Below are 13,817 nucleotides of genomic sequence, written 5' to 3'. Positions count from 1 at the left end.
GGCAAAATTCAGAAAATAAACCTGCTTATATTTTTTTCTGTGTTTCTTTTCTAAATTTTTCATCAAGACATGTAAGTAAATATGCCCACTTGGTTCAAAATCTACAAAGGAATTCTAGAAAAATGCACAAATGTAGCATAATAATAGTGACCACTGTCTTAATGGACTGTTTAATTGCATTTAAACAACCAATGATATCAGTTAGTACATTTGAACAACCAATGATATCCTTCAATTGACTTGAACGACCAATAATATCAGTCAATGTATTTGAACAACAAATGATATCAGTCAATGAATTTTAACAACCAATGATGTCAGTTAGTGCATTTGAACAACCAATGATATCAGTTAGTGCATTTGAACAACCAATGATGTCAGTTAGTGCATTTGAACAACCAATGATATCAGTTAGTGCATTTGAACAACCAATGATATCAGCCAATTGACTTGAACAATCAATGATATCAGTTAGTGTATTTGAACAACCAGTGATATCAGTTAGTGCATTTGATCAACCAATGATATCAGTCAATTGACTTGAACAAATAATGATATCAGTTAGTGCATTTGAACAACCGATGATATAAGTTAGTGCATTTAAACAACCAATGATATCAGTCAATGTATTTGAACAACCAATGATATCAGTCAATGAATTTGAACAACCATTGATGTCAGTTAGTGCATTTGAACAACCAATGATATCAGCCAATTCACGTGAACAACCAGTGATATCAGTTAGTGCATTTGAACAACCAATGATATCAGTAAGTGCATTTGAACAACCAATGATATAATCCAATTGACTTGAACAATCAATGATATCAGTTAGTGCATTTGATCAAACAATAATATCAGCCAATTCACTTGAACAACCAATGATATCAGTTACTTCATTTGAACAACCATTGATATCAGTTAGTGCATTTGATCAACCAATGATATCAGCCAATTCACTTGAACAACCAATGATGTCAGTTAGTGCATTTGATCAAACAATGATATCAGCCAATTGACTTGAACAATCAATGATATCAGTTAGTGCATTTGATCAACCAATGATATCAGCCAATTGACTTGAACAATCAATGATATCAGTTAGTGTATTTGAACAACCAGTGATATCAGTTAGTGCATTTGATCAACCAATGATATCAGTCAATTGACTTGAACAAATAATGATATCAGTTAGTGCATTTGAACAACCAATGATATAAGTTAGTGCATTTAAACAACCAATGATATCAGTCAATGTATTTGAACAACCAATGATATCAGTCAATGAATTTGAACAACCATTGATGTCAGTTAGTGCATTTGAACAACCAATGATATCAGCCAATTCACGTGAACAACCAGTGATATCAGTTAGTGCATTTGAACAACCAATGATATCCTTCAATTGACTTGAACGACCAATAATATCAGTCAATGTATTTGAACAACAAATGATATCAGTCAATGAATTTTAACAACCAATGATGTCAGTTAGTGTATTTGAACAACCAATGATATAAGTTAGTGCATTTGAACAACCAATGATATCAGCCAATTGACTTGAACAATCAATGATATCAGTTAGTGTATTAGAACAACCAGTGATATCAGTTAGTGCATTTGATCAACCAATGATATCAGTCAATTGACTTGAACAAATAATGATATCAGTTAGTGCATTTGAACAACCAATGATATAAGTTAGTGCATTTAAACAACCAATGATATCAGTCAATGTATTTGAACAACCAATGATATCAGTCAATGATTTTGAACAACCATTGATGTCAGTTAGTGCATTTGAACAACCAATGATATCAGCCAATTCACGTGAACAACCAGTGATATCAGTTAGTGCATTTGAACAACCAATGATATCAGTTAGTGCATTTGAACAACCAATGATATAAGCCAATTGACTTGAACAATCAATGATATCAGTTAGTGCATTTGATCAAACAATGATATCAGCCAATTCACTTGAACAACCAATGATATCAGTTACTTCATTTGAACAACCATTGATATCAGTTAGTGCATTTGATCAACCAACGATATCAGCCAATTCACTTGAACAACCAATGATGTCAGTTAGTGCATTTGATCAAACAATGATATCAGCCAATTGATTTGAACAATCAATGATATCAGTTAGTGCATTTGATCAACCAATAATATCAGCCAATTGACTTGAACAATCAATGATATCAGTTAGTGCATTTGATCAAACAATGATATCACCCAATTCACTTGAACAACCAATGATATCAGTTTCTTCATTTGAACAACCATTGATATCAGTTAGTGCATTTGATCAACCAATGATATCAGCGAATTCACTTGAACAACCAATGATGTCAGTTAGTGCATTTGATCAAACAATTATATCAGCCAATTGACTTGAACAATCAATGATATCAGTTAGTGCATTTGATCAAACAATGATATCAGCCAATTCACTTGAACAACCAATGATATCAGTTACTTCATTTGAACAACCATTGATATCAGTTAGTGCATTTGATCAACCAACGATATCAGCCAATTCACTTGAACAACCAATGATGTCAGTTAGTGCATTTGATCAAACAATGATATCAGCCAATTGACTTGAACAATCAATGATATCAGTTAGTGCATTTGATCAACCAATAATATCAGCCAATTGTCTTGAACAATCAATGATATCAGTTAGTGCATTTGATCAAACAATGATATCAGCCAATTCACTTGAACAACCAATGATATCAGTTTCTTCATTTGAACAACCATTGATATCAGTTAGTGCATTTGATCAACCAATGATATCAGCGAATTCACTTGAACAACCAATGATGTCAGTTAGTGCATTTGATCAAACAATGATATCAGCCAATTGACTTGAACAATCAATGATATCAGTTAGTGCATTTGATCAACCAATGATATCAGCCAATTGACTTGAACAATCAATGATATCAGTTAGTGTATTTGAACAACCAGTGATATCAGTTAGTGCATTTGATCAACCAATGATATCAGTCAATTGACTTGAACAAATAATGATATCAGTTAGTGCATTTGAACAACCAATGATATAAGTTAGTGCATTTAAACAACCAATGATATCAGTCAATGTATTTGAACAACCAATGATATCAGTCAATGAATTTGAACAACCATTGATGTCAGTTAGTGCATTTGAACAACCAATGATATCAGCCAATTCACGTGAACAACCAGTGATATCAGTTAGTGCATTTGAACAACCAATGATATCAGTTAGTGCATTTGAACAACCAATGATATAAGCCAATTGACTTGAACAATCAATGATATCAGTTAGTGCATTTGATCAAACAATGATATCAGCCAATTCACTTGAACAACCAATGATATCAGTTACTTCATTTGAACAACTATTGATATCAGTTAGTGCATTTGATCAAACAATGATATCAGCCAATTCACTTGAACAACCAATGATGTCAGTTAGTGCATTTGATCAAACAATGATATCTGCCAATTGACTTGAACAATCAATGATATCAGTTAGTGTATTTGAACAACCAGTGATATCAGTTAGTGCATTTGATCAACCAATGATATCAGTCAATGATTTTGAACAACCATTGATGTAAGTTAGTGCATTTGAACAACCAATGATATCAGCCAATTCACGTGAACAACCAGTGATATCAGTTAGTGCATTTGAACAACCAATGATATCAGTTAGTGCATTTGAACAACCAATGATATCAGCCAATTCACTTGAACAACCAATGATATCAGTTACTTCATTTGAACAACCATTGATATCAGTTAGTGCATTTGATCAACCAATGATATCAGCCAATTCACTTGAACAACCAATGATGTCAGTTAGTGCATTTGATCAAACAATGATATCAGCCAATTGACTTGAACAATCAATGATATCAGTTAGTGCATTTGATCAACCAATGATATCAGCCAATTGACTTGAACAATCAATGATATCAGTTAGTGTATTTGAACAACCAGTGATATCAGTTAGTGCATTTGATCAACCAATGATATCAGTCAATTGACTTGAACAAATAATGATATCAGTTAGTGCATTTGAACAACCAATGATATAAGTTAGTGCATTTAAACAACCAATGATATCAGTCAATGTATTTGAACAACCAATGATAACAGTCAATGAATTTGAACAACCATTGATGTCAGTTAGTGCATTTGAACAACCAATGATATCAGCCAATTCACGTGAACAACCAGTGATATCAGTTAGTGCATTTGAACAACCAATGATATCAGTTAGTGCATTTGAACAACCAATGATATAAGCCAATTGACTTGAACAATCAATGATATCAGTTAGTGCATTTGATCAAACACTGATATCAGCCAATTCACTTGAACAACCAATGATATCAGTTAATTCATTTGAACAACCATTGATATCAGTTAGTGCATTTGATCAACCAATCATATCAGCCAATTCACTTGAACAACCAATGATGTCAGTTAGTACATTTGATCAAACAATGATATCAGCCAATTGACTTGAACAATCAATGATATCAGTTAGTGCATTTGATCAACCAATGATATCAGCCAATTGACTTGAACAACCAATGATATTAGTTAGTGCATTTGAACAACCAATGATATCAGTTATCGCATTTGAACAACCAATGATAACAGTCAATAGACTTGATCAACCAATGATTTCATTTAGTGTATTTGAACAACCAATGATATCAGTCAATTGACTTGATCAACCAATGATATCAGTTAGTGCATTTAAACAACAAATGTATCAGTTAGTGCATTTGAACAACAAATGACATCAGTTCGTGCATTTGAACAACCAATGATATCAGTTAGTGCATTTGAACAATCAATGATATCAATTTGTGCATTTGAACAACCAATGATATCATTTAGTGCATTTGAACAACCAATGATATCAGTCAATTGACTTGATCAACCAATGATATCAGTTAGTGCATTTGAACAACCAATGATATCAGTTAGTGCATTTGAACAACCAATGATATCAGTCAATAGACTTGATAAACCAATGATATCATTTAGTATATTTGAACAACCAATGATATCAGTTAGTGCATTTGAACAACCAATGATATCAGCCAATTGACTTGAACAATCAATGATATCAGTTAGTGCATTTGAACAACCAGTGATATCAGTTAGTGCATTTGATCAACCAATGATACCTGTCAATTGACTTGAACAAATAATGATATCAGTTAGTGCATTTGATCAACCAATGATATCAGTCAGTGCATTTGAACAACCAATGATATCAGTCAATTGACTTGATCAACCAATGATATCAGTTAGTGCATTTGAACAATCAATGGTATCAGTTTGTGCATTTGAACAACCAATGATATCGGTCAATGAACTCGAACAACCAATGATATCGGTTGGTGCATTTGAACAACCAATGATATCAGTCAGTGCATTTGAACAACCAATGATATCAGTCAATTGACTTGATCAACCAATGATATCAGTTAGTGCATTTGAACAATCAATGATATCAGTTAGTGCATTTGAACAACCAATGATATCGGTCAATGAACTCAGACAACCAATGATATCGGTTGGTGCATTTGAACAACCAATGATATCAGTTAGTGCATTTGAACAACCAATGATATCAGTTGGTGCATTTTAATAACCTGTGATATTAGTTAGTGCATTTGAACAACCAGTGATATCATTTAGTGCATTTGAACAACCAATGATATCAGTTAGTGCATTTGAACAACCAATGATATCAGTCAGTGCATTTAAACAACCAATGATATCAGTTAGTGATATCAGTGCATTTGAACAACCAAAGATATCATTTAGTGCATTTGAACAACCAATTGTATCCGTCAATGGATTTAAAAAAACAAACGATATCTGTTATTGAAAAATGTGACTCGAAAACCCATAATCTTAATATTTATATATTGGAAAAGAAATAATATTTGCGGTGAATACAAAAAGTCAGTTATACTACAGAGAAAGTGAAATTGAAATACTACATGATGAATAACTAAATTATTTGATAAACTCGTCATAAATGTTTCACAAATGAAGAAGTTTGGTTTTCTACAGCAGTCCACTCATCGTCAATTTTATTTGTATTCATATTTCCCAAACAATGTCTTCCAGTCATGTATATACATAAAATGAAGATATATTTTTATTTGCAACGTATCATTACGACAGGGGTGGATGTTAGCTGCATAACATACTCTTCCCATCTGGCAGAACACAAGCTAGTCATAACTAAATCCTCTTTTATACCATGGTGATTGGTGGAGTTCTTGACAGACTGGGGGGGGGAATGTTGATTTGATTCAAATTTTGGAATACAGCGTTCTAGTTGTGAATATAGAAGCAACTAAAATATGATCTGAAAAGAAGAAAATATTTGGAATCATTACGAGTGCAGTGTTGTATTTAAAAGCATTAAATTATTGAACACCATATAATACTTCGAAGATAAAAACGCCTGACAGAAGAGTGCAGTCATTCCACTACAAGGTAGGAAGAACTACACTGCAAGGTAAAAGAACATTTATTTGGAACAGGAAATGATACCAATAGAGCTAAACGTCATATAACATAAAATTTCAGCAACTGGTCAGGGATGTAAGTTATTATGTCGACAAATGAAACAAAGGACATTGCTTCTGGCAAGCGAACAAAATTGACATTTGATGAAAATCGGAGGGTGTTCGGGTTGTAGATCAGAAGTGGTGTTTTGAAGAGGACTGACTTTAACACCAGTAGTATAGATTGCGATTACAGTTCTGACAACAGAACGGGTGTGCTTCTAGACGTGTTGCTGCCTGTGAGTATAAAGCTGGTGCTTCCGGTTGGCATGCAAACTATTAATTTAAAGAGAAACCAAACGCGATGGATCAGAGGCAGCGGAAAACGAGATTTGAGTCATTCTGGAAATTGGCCAATGAATTGGATTCTGACAGTAGAACAGACATGTGGATTTTCTTTGTAAAGTATCTTTGTGTATCAGATATGCACTTGGCAGATATGACATCTTTCATAGAATTGTTTCAGTAGATGGTAATGAACGTTTTCGTATGGCCATGCAAAGTCTTCGGATATGTAACAATTAGTCAGTCAATAATTTAGGCAGGGGAACAGTTGTAATTGCAATATGTTGGTAATTTTACTCATTTCTTATATTGCTTGTAATTTGTAGGTTTCAAAAGTTATTTTTAGTAGATATAATGAGTATGTGATTTAATACGATAGCCTAAAATGGCGTCAATGTCAAATGTTTGATATATGCCTTAGGTTTTAAATAGAAATCTTTTGATTACGACAAAGAAACAAATATGGCTGGCATCGCATTGGGAGCAGGATGTGTTCACTCATTTCGAAACATCCGACATGACTTTTTGTTTACCATGGAGTTCATTTGTCCATCTCTGATTCGACTGTGTTGTGTACTGTGTTGTTTTAATGTGGATTGTACGATTATTGTCAGTCGTGTGTTTCGTGTTTTTATATTACTTGTGTTAAACGATCTATGATTGGGTATGTTGTTTTCAATTATGTAAAAGTTCATAAATATGGGGATGAATTTTGGGGCCGTTCACATGGAATCCGCACCCACAAGGGGACTAATAATTACCTGAACAAACTATAGAGAACCTTCATCTCGAGTCTACGCGTTTCGTCACACAAAAAGTGAACTAAGTACTATTGTTGAAATAATCAAAACAAAACTGACGACTTTCTTTGCTACACCACCTGAAAGGAATAAAATCATCAATGAGTAGACAATATTTACAAATGGTCACCGAAATTTCGTTGTGACTGAGAAAACAAAGTGACTTATGTTTTGTTTAAGAACCTAATTTGCAAAAATGACAGTTATTCAGTTATTCAATTTAGAATCACAAGCAACTTACTGGTATTTAAAACGACAGACTCATATTTTCGTTTCCATTCCAACAATCGGGTATCTTGGAATCCTTCACACTTGAGGACCGCATTGTGGTCAGACAGTGTCGGTACGATCACCACTGTGCTGTATGAATCGAACGTTCCGTCATCGTTTTCAGTAAAAGATTCACTCTCTGGTGGCACTTTCTCATTACTCAAGTACCAATTAAGCTCTGCTATCGGTTTGCCACGTGTTCCCTCACAGTCGAATGAAATAGGCTCCCCTGGAGGTGCCCATACGTAATCACCAGCATTATATTTGAGAATATCAATAAATTCCACCATATCTGCAAATAAAAACAAACGTTTTTCCTTCAATGTGCGCTGACTGGCTGACATACTCACCTACGTGTACCTATTCACTCCACTCACTCACACATCCGATCTCATCATATTGTCTCCATTTCCATTCAACGTATTAGTCCCTTCCTTGTTATCCCATCCGTCACCCATTAAGTGTACATATGCACCTCCACCGTGAAATAATTTTAAGCCACAACGGCTAATGCTAAATTTTCTTAGCCCATTTAGCAATCTGTTTCGTTATGAAAGATTTTTTTTTTTTCAAATTCATATAAGCAGACAGCTTTTATTAGACAATATGCTCTCCTGGTATCTAATATACGTTTCTGTGGGTATTGACATATTTTTAATTAATGACCATTCTTTTTAGAATAATTCTTGTTTTGAATATTTTTTCATTGCACTTTTGAGGTAAACCAAATTATTTCTTCATTGTCTAGCGAGGGGTTAGTGAAAGCATGATGGATCTTCGGATCTTCTATCATCTATCTACCAACTAACACATACGTCCGCCAGATGAATTGTGATTATACTTACAATACACAATTAACTCTGTGTCCCCTTCACCATACGCCTTTGACAAATAAAAGTTGACTTCGCAAGTGTACAAACCGTCTTCTTTTAACGTCACCTGATGAATGAGAATGTCGCCACGTGACCCCGTGTGTTCGATTCTGTTACCGAAAGGCCCGTAATACAACGGCTCGTTGTCGTCAGTTTTACTCATAATGACAATCTCTTCATTTGCGTCCGCTGGTTGGAACAGCCACGTGATTATCACATTCTCCTTGTAGTAGTCAGGATATTCGTAGTTGCACATCAGACCCACGGTATCGCCGTATACGGTCTCACGAATCTCGTACGTACTGACCCGTATTTCCGACTGTTGTGCGTAACATAACGCAATACCTATGAAATAATGAATTCAACATGAGTATGGTCATAATAAACTCATCCCAAATTTTGGCTGTAGATTCGTTTTGAAGTGGACAACTATTTCAGTCAGGTTTTAGATTAAAGCTAGGAGTCGTCACTTGCGCATGCGTCAGATGGCCACAGCGTGTCATTGTTTACAAACAAACGTCTATCCATGAGCCTTTGCGTCTTTAGCGTGTGTTGTTATCGTCTCTTGGGACTCAAATCGCGCGCGTGCGCAGGTGACGACCCTCCCCCTTTAAAGTGTTTAATTATTTAGCTGATAGGTAAGGTCCCAAATCGGAATGACGTTAAAAAGACATGTTGCTGCGCACATGCACATCATTTTGCTATATTCCGACCGAGGGAATTTGTTGGCCTGTGAGAAAACAGCGGGTTTTTATACTTGAAATTTGAATGGAGCGAAGAAATGTGCAGTGCACGTGTCTCATAAACAAAATAGTTTCATTTGATTGAAGTAATTTCACTGAATTAGACACAATAGCGGTATAAGCGAGCCATTGGTATCCGTGTCAGAAATGAAATTCACTAAAACCCAACATAATTTGCTGTCTAGGGCAGCTGGTAGAAAATGTTTGCCACTAAACAATAAGTAACAAAAAAATAAATAAACAACTTGAAAAACATGCTTGTACCTTTTATAGTCAGGTGTTACATATAGTTATTCATTAACCATCATGGAATGCAATGGGGTCAACCTAGCTAACAACACGGGTATTCGTGCAAAAAAACATGTCTACCTCGCTAACACTAAGACCAGCGAGACACACGGCAACAATAAATAGTATGTCAAATAAGAAAATAGTTCCGGGCAACTTGAAATTTGCATTTTTTACCAAAACGTGATGGCAACATTTTCGCCGTTTTTTTCGCTTTTTTTTTACTACCCTCTTAAAAAGTCGTTCGTTTTGGGGTATGTGTATGAAGACGCCATGATTGATTTCATCGCAACGCACTATTTCTCAACGCAACCGTCTAAGTTCAAACGCCTGCACAGCCTACGAGAAACGTATGACATGCCTTGTTTAGCGACACGAGTATGATTCGTTTTGAAATGGCAGACAATGAATGTAGTAAATTTTATAGCACAGACGTAGATTGTAATAGCCCATGTAAATTATGCATCGATTTAACAACTGCTATAAAATCAATGTAAACTCACCTGTTACAGCGACAATAACTTTCAGAAGCACTCTGGTCGAATTCGCCATTTTGTCTTTGATACTATGCAAATATGTGACGATTTGTTTTTATACCCTGCTGCGCTGTATTTGATTTTCAGTAGCTCGGAGTCATAGTCTGTCACGTGATCGTTTAGGTCGGGCTCAAAGTTCGTGTAAGGACGCGCTGTGTCCCGTCCCTGTGTAATATTAATTTCTAACAAAATTTGCACAATACTACATGACGTATTATTATTTAGTTATTTATTTGTTCATTTATTAATTCATTATTTATTTAATTTATCACGTTTTTTTTTTTTGTCGTCAACAATACAGAAATAATTTATAAGTTTTGGCCACCGCTCCTATCTATACATGTTATCTGAACTGATGCCTGTGTATCAAAAAAGGTATTTACGTCATACATACGCGATTTTCAATCAAATCAATCACAATTCAAGACAAAAAACAAATGTTCCTCTGTCAGATATTTGCACATTTGTAAATAAACGGGCGTAGCGTTGTTTTACAATCAAATGATTTAATCTCTTGTTTCACAATAGTAGATCTTTTGTCTTGACGCAGTAGAGGGGGGTAAAAGTGTCAAACATATCTCTTTAAATATGCGCTTGCAACTTTTAAGATCATTTTACTGAACGTTGGAATTTAGCCCAAATAATAGTTGGCCTTGTATCGTAGAATTATTTTCGACATGTTTGTGACCATGACCTCAAGCCTGCGTACGTGGGTGGAACTATCACCATGGTATCAATGATCGTCCCGTACCTGGTACTTCACCATGCAGGAGCTTTAACGGAATTCATATGTCTGACTATTAATATTAACTATTCAATTGAAAATCATGTAGAGCAGTATACTTTCCCTACCCCTACCCCCTCCCTCAATGCGCAGGGGCAGCGATTAGTTAATTGTGTGTCAAACACCAATCTGTAGCCATCAATATGAATTGCCATAAGGCTGATAATTTAACGGCCTCAGCCGGAATGACCTTTCACCGGTAAAATGACTGATACTGCATATAATACATTTGGAATTAGTCATGTGACCCCTGTGTTACAGATACTAGCGACCTATCATCTACGGTGTCCCATAAAGGGTGTGTATCATAGTATCTAGTATATGTGTGTTGGTGTTTACAGCAGCCATCTTTATCAGTCCCATCATTCAGCTATACAAACACACACAGTCATACTAGATCTAGGTGTAATCGGACGCGAATTTAGAATTCGAGGACGTATGACCAATATAAGTGTTGATACTATTATTATAAGATTTATTTTTTGTGAATGAATTTCCTCTGCTACGATTATTCTTTCTAAACGTTTTCATATACCCTACAGGTACTTTGGATTTGGTCAATATTCAGTTGGGATATTCCGCTATCTGAGATTGTCACACATTTATTCCATTAATCACATTGGACGGTGTATATTTGGTCTCTGTCATAGTCGGGATTGCTTGCCACAGTCCTAACCTGACACAACTTTAGTTATTTCTTAAACAATGTCACCTATATCTTGCTACATATATTCGGTTGAAGTCACTGCCATAACGCCCGCCTACTGAAGTTAAATCACATTGCAATTGGTCTTCCTCTATATATTTACCCAATCGCAATCACTTCCACTGTCATTGTTTTGTTTTATTAGTACTAGTATGCAAATGTGCAAGAGAAATATTTCACCCAATTTGTAAAGTTCTTAAAACAACACGAACAAACAAATAAAATAAGTAAAATACTGAAGCTGAAAATGAAGAGGCAATTTTCCAGCTCAAAAACAGGTTTTACGCATAATATAACATTTTCCGTATTATTTATACATAATAACGTACACTGATAAACCCACGTAAACAATATAGATGATTGGGTGGGAATAATTTCACACTAGAAGTTTTTTTTTAGTTTATTCGTGATGATTGTGTACCGATATACTGTATTGCGTTCAAAATGCCACTTCCATAATGACGCTTGTGTATCGGAATAACTTAACTATTTAACATCAAATGTTAACACTTTTCACATGTCCGGTTCACGCATAATTTATTTTCAAATAAAAGTTTTCACCATAGATAATTCATACTGAGTACATGATGATGTATGTGATTGTACAGTCCAATTAAAAGTTCAATTGTTACGCAAGATAATTTTAAAGATTTATCAAAAAATGTTGAATAAAAACCTAATTCGGCTACTCTCATCCGAAAGGTCAATAATGAAATCAATAAAATGTTTAATTGCATTTCCAGATTATAGATGTACTATTAATAATTTCATTAAATTTGCTTTACTTCAAAAATAAAATGAAATAGAAATACAGTTAAATATTGTATAGTTCCTTTTTTATCTGATATCACACTTCCAGAAACAACTGATACTCCTTAGCGTATGTCGGGAAGCCCATTACAGCACACCCCTTTTCTTCTTTTCTCCGACGATTCAACCCAACACTGTAACATGTAGTTCAGTCACGTGTTTATTGTGTTTTTTGTGACCTGCACTTTAACTTTTGGCGTTGTTGTTTTCGATTTCCAGTGGATATTCTCTCATTAATTCAATTCACTGACAACATATAACATATCCTACTCAATCTTCATAATAAACTTTGCTTATGATAGAAGCATATAGTACGACATATGTAGCGGTGACCACTATTCGGTCTACATTCTCACAAATCATTTTTAGTGACGTGCAATCAAAAATACTGTAAATGCAATAAAGCACGTTACTTTTATTCATTTTCACGTATATAGTGATATTTTTAGCACAATCACTAGGTTTAATGTGAATGTTGATTTCATTTCAAAAGTGAAAAAAAAATCACAGTGAACAATATAAACCTAAATTTGGGTTTAAATTTAGTACATTGTACAATCAGCAACAACAAAAACTGAACTCAAATCAAATCATGAATATCTTTTCAAAGGCATATGTATTAATTTTTGTCACAAATACTGTCAGAGATCAATACAATTGTTATTCAGCAATATTAAGTTGTTAAGAAGAGAGATTAAATTTAAGCATTATCAGGTTCTTCGTATTAAAACGTAACTAATATCTTTAATTGGAAATGGTAAGGTGGTATATGTTATTCTCAGCTACTGCACTGAGCAACTCTCAACTATATGTCAACCATTTTGGGATATGAGAAATTTGGACGAGTCATTGACTCCAAACCTTACCCATAATGCATTCAAAGCTCACATGGGTCGATGCCTTCCCGTTTGTGAGGTTAAAAAAGCAGGTTTCAAGTAGACCTGATTATGTTTATTTATTAATTTATTTCAGCAGAATGCCCATATTTCCAGAACTTAAAAAAAATACAATGGTTAAAATTCTGGTGTGGACCATGGAAATAGTCATTTTATTGATGGGGGGGGGGGGTGGATTGACGAACATTTCAACGACTGAGGGCAGTATTGCATTAGCTA

At 34.6% G+C, this 13,817-nt stretch overlaps 1 protein-coding gene and 1 long non-coding RNA gene across 2 annotated transcripts; both read right to left on the bottom strand.

Annotated features, from left to right (window-relative positions):
- Window positions 1-5,938: 5,938 nt before the first annotated feature.
- Window positions 5,939-7,711, bottom strand: LOC146745486 (uncharacterized). Its single transcript, XR_014929489.1, has 2 exons — window positions 7,655-7,711; window positions 5,939-6,406 (listed from the first exon to the last, which is right to left on the bottom strand). It is a non-coding gene; the product is annotated as an uncharacterized LOC146745486 (long non-coding RNA).
- A 979-nt stretch (window positions 7,712-8,690) lies between these two features.
- On the bottom strand, window positions 8,691-10,452 carry LOC100375495 (myelin protein P0-like). The gene is made up of 2 exons (XM_085499523.1): window positions 10,370-10,452; window positions 8,691-9,180 (listed from the first exon to the last, which is right to left on the bottom strand). The coding sequence occupies exons 1-2, from the start codon at window positions 10,416-10,418 to the stop codon at window positions 8,768-8,770; spliced, it is 462 nt and encodes a 153-aa protein (XP_085355649.1). The 5' UTR covers window positions 10,419-10,452; the 3' UTR covers window positions 8,691-8,767.
- Between the last annotated feature and the right edge of the window lie 3,365 nt (window positions 10,453-13,817).

This window comes from Saccoglossus kowalevskii, chromosome 5 (genome assembly GCF_978046115.1).
Source record: "Saccoglossus kowalevskii chromosome 5, keSacKowa6.1, whole genome shotgun sequence".
Lineage (NCBI taxonomy): Eukaryota > Metazoa > Hemichordata > Enteropneusta > Harrimaniidae > Saccoglossus > Saccoglossus kowalevskii.
Note: the sequence above shows the minus strand (reverse complement) of the source record. Positions and strands in the feature narration are given on the sequence as shown.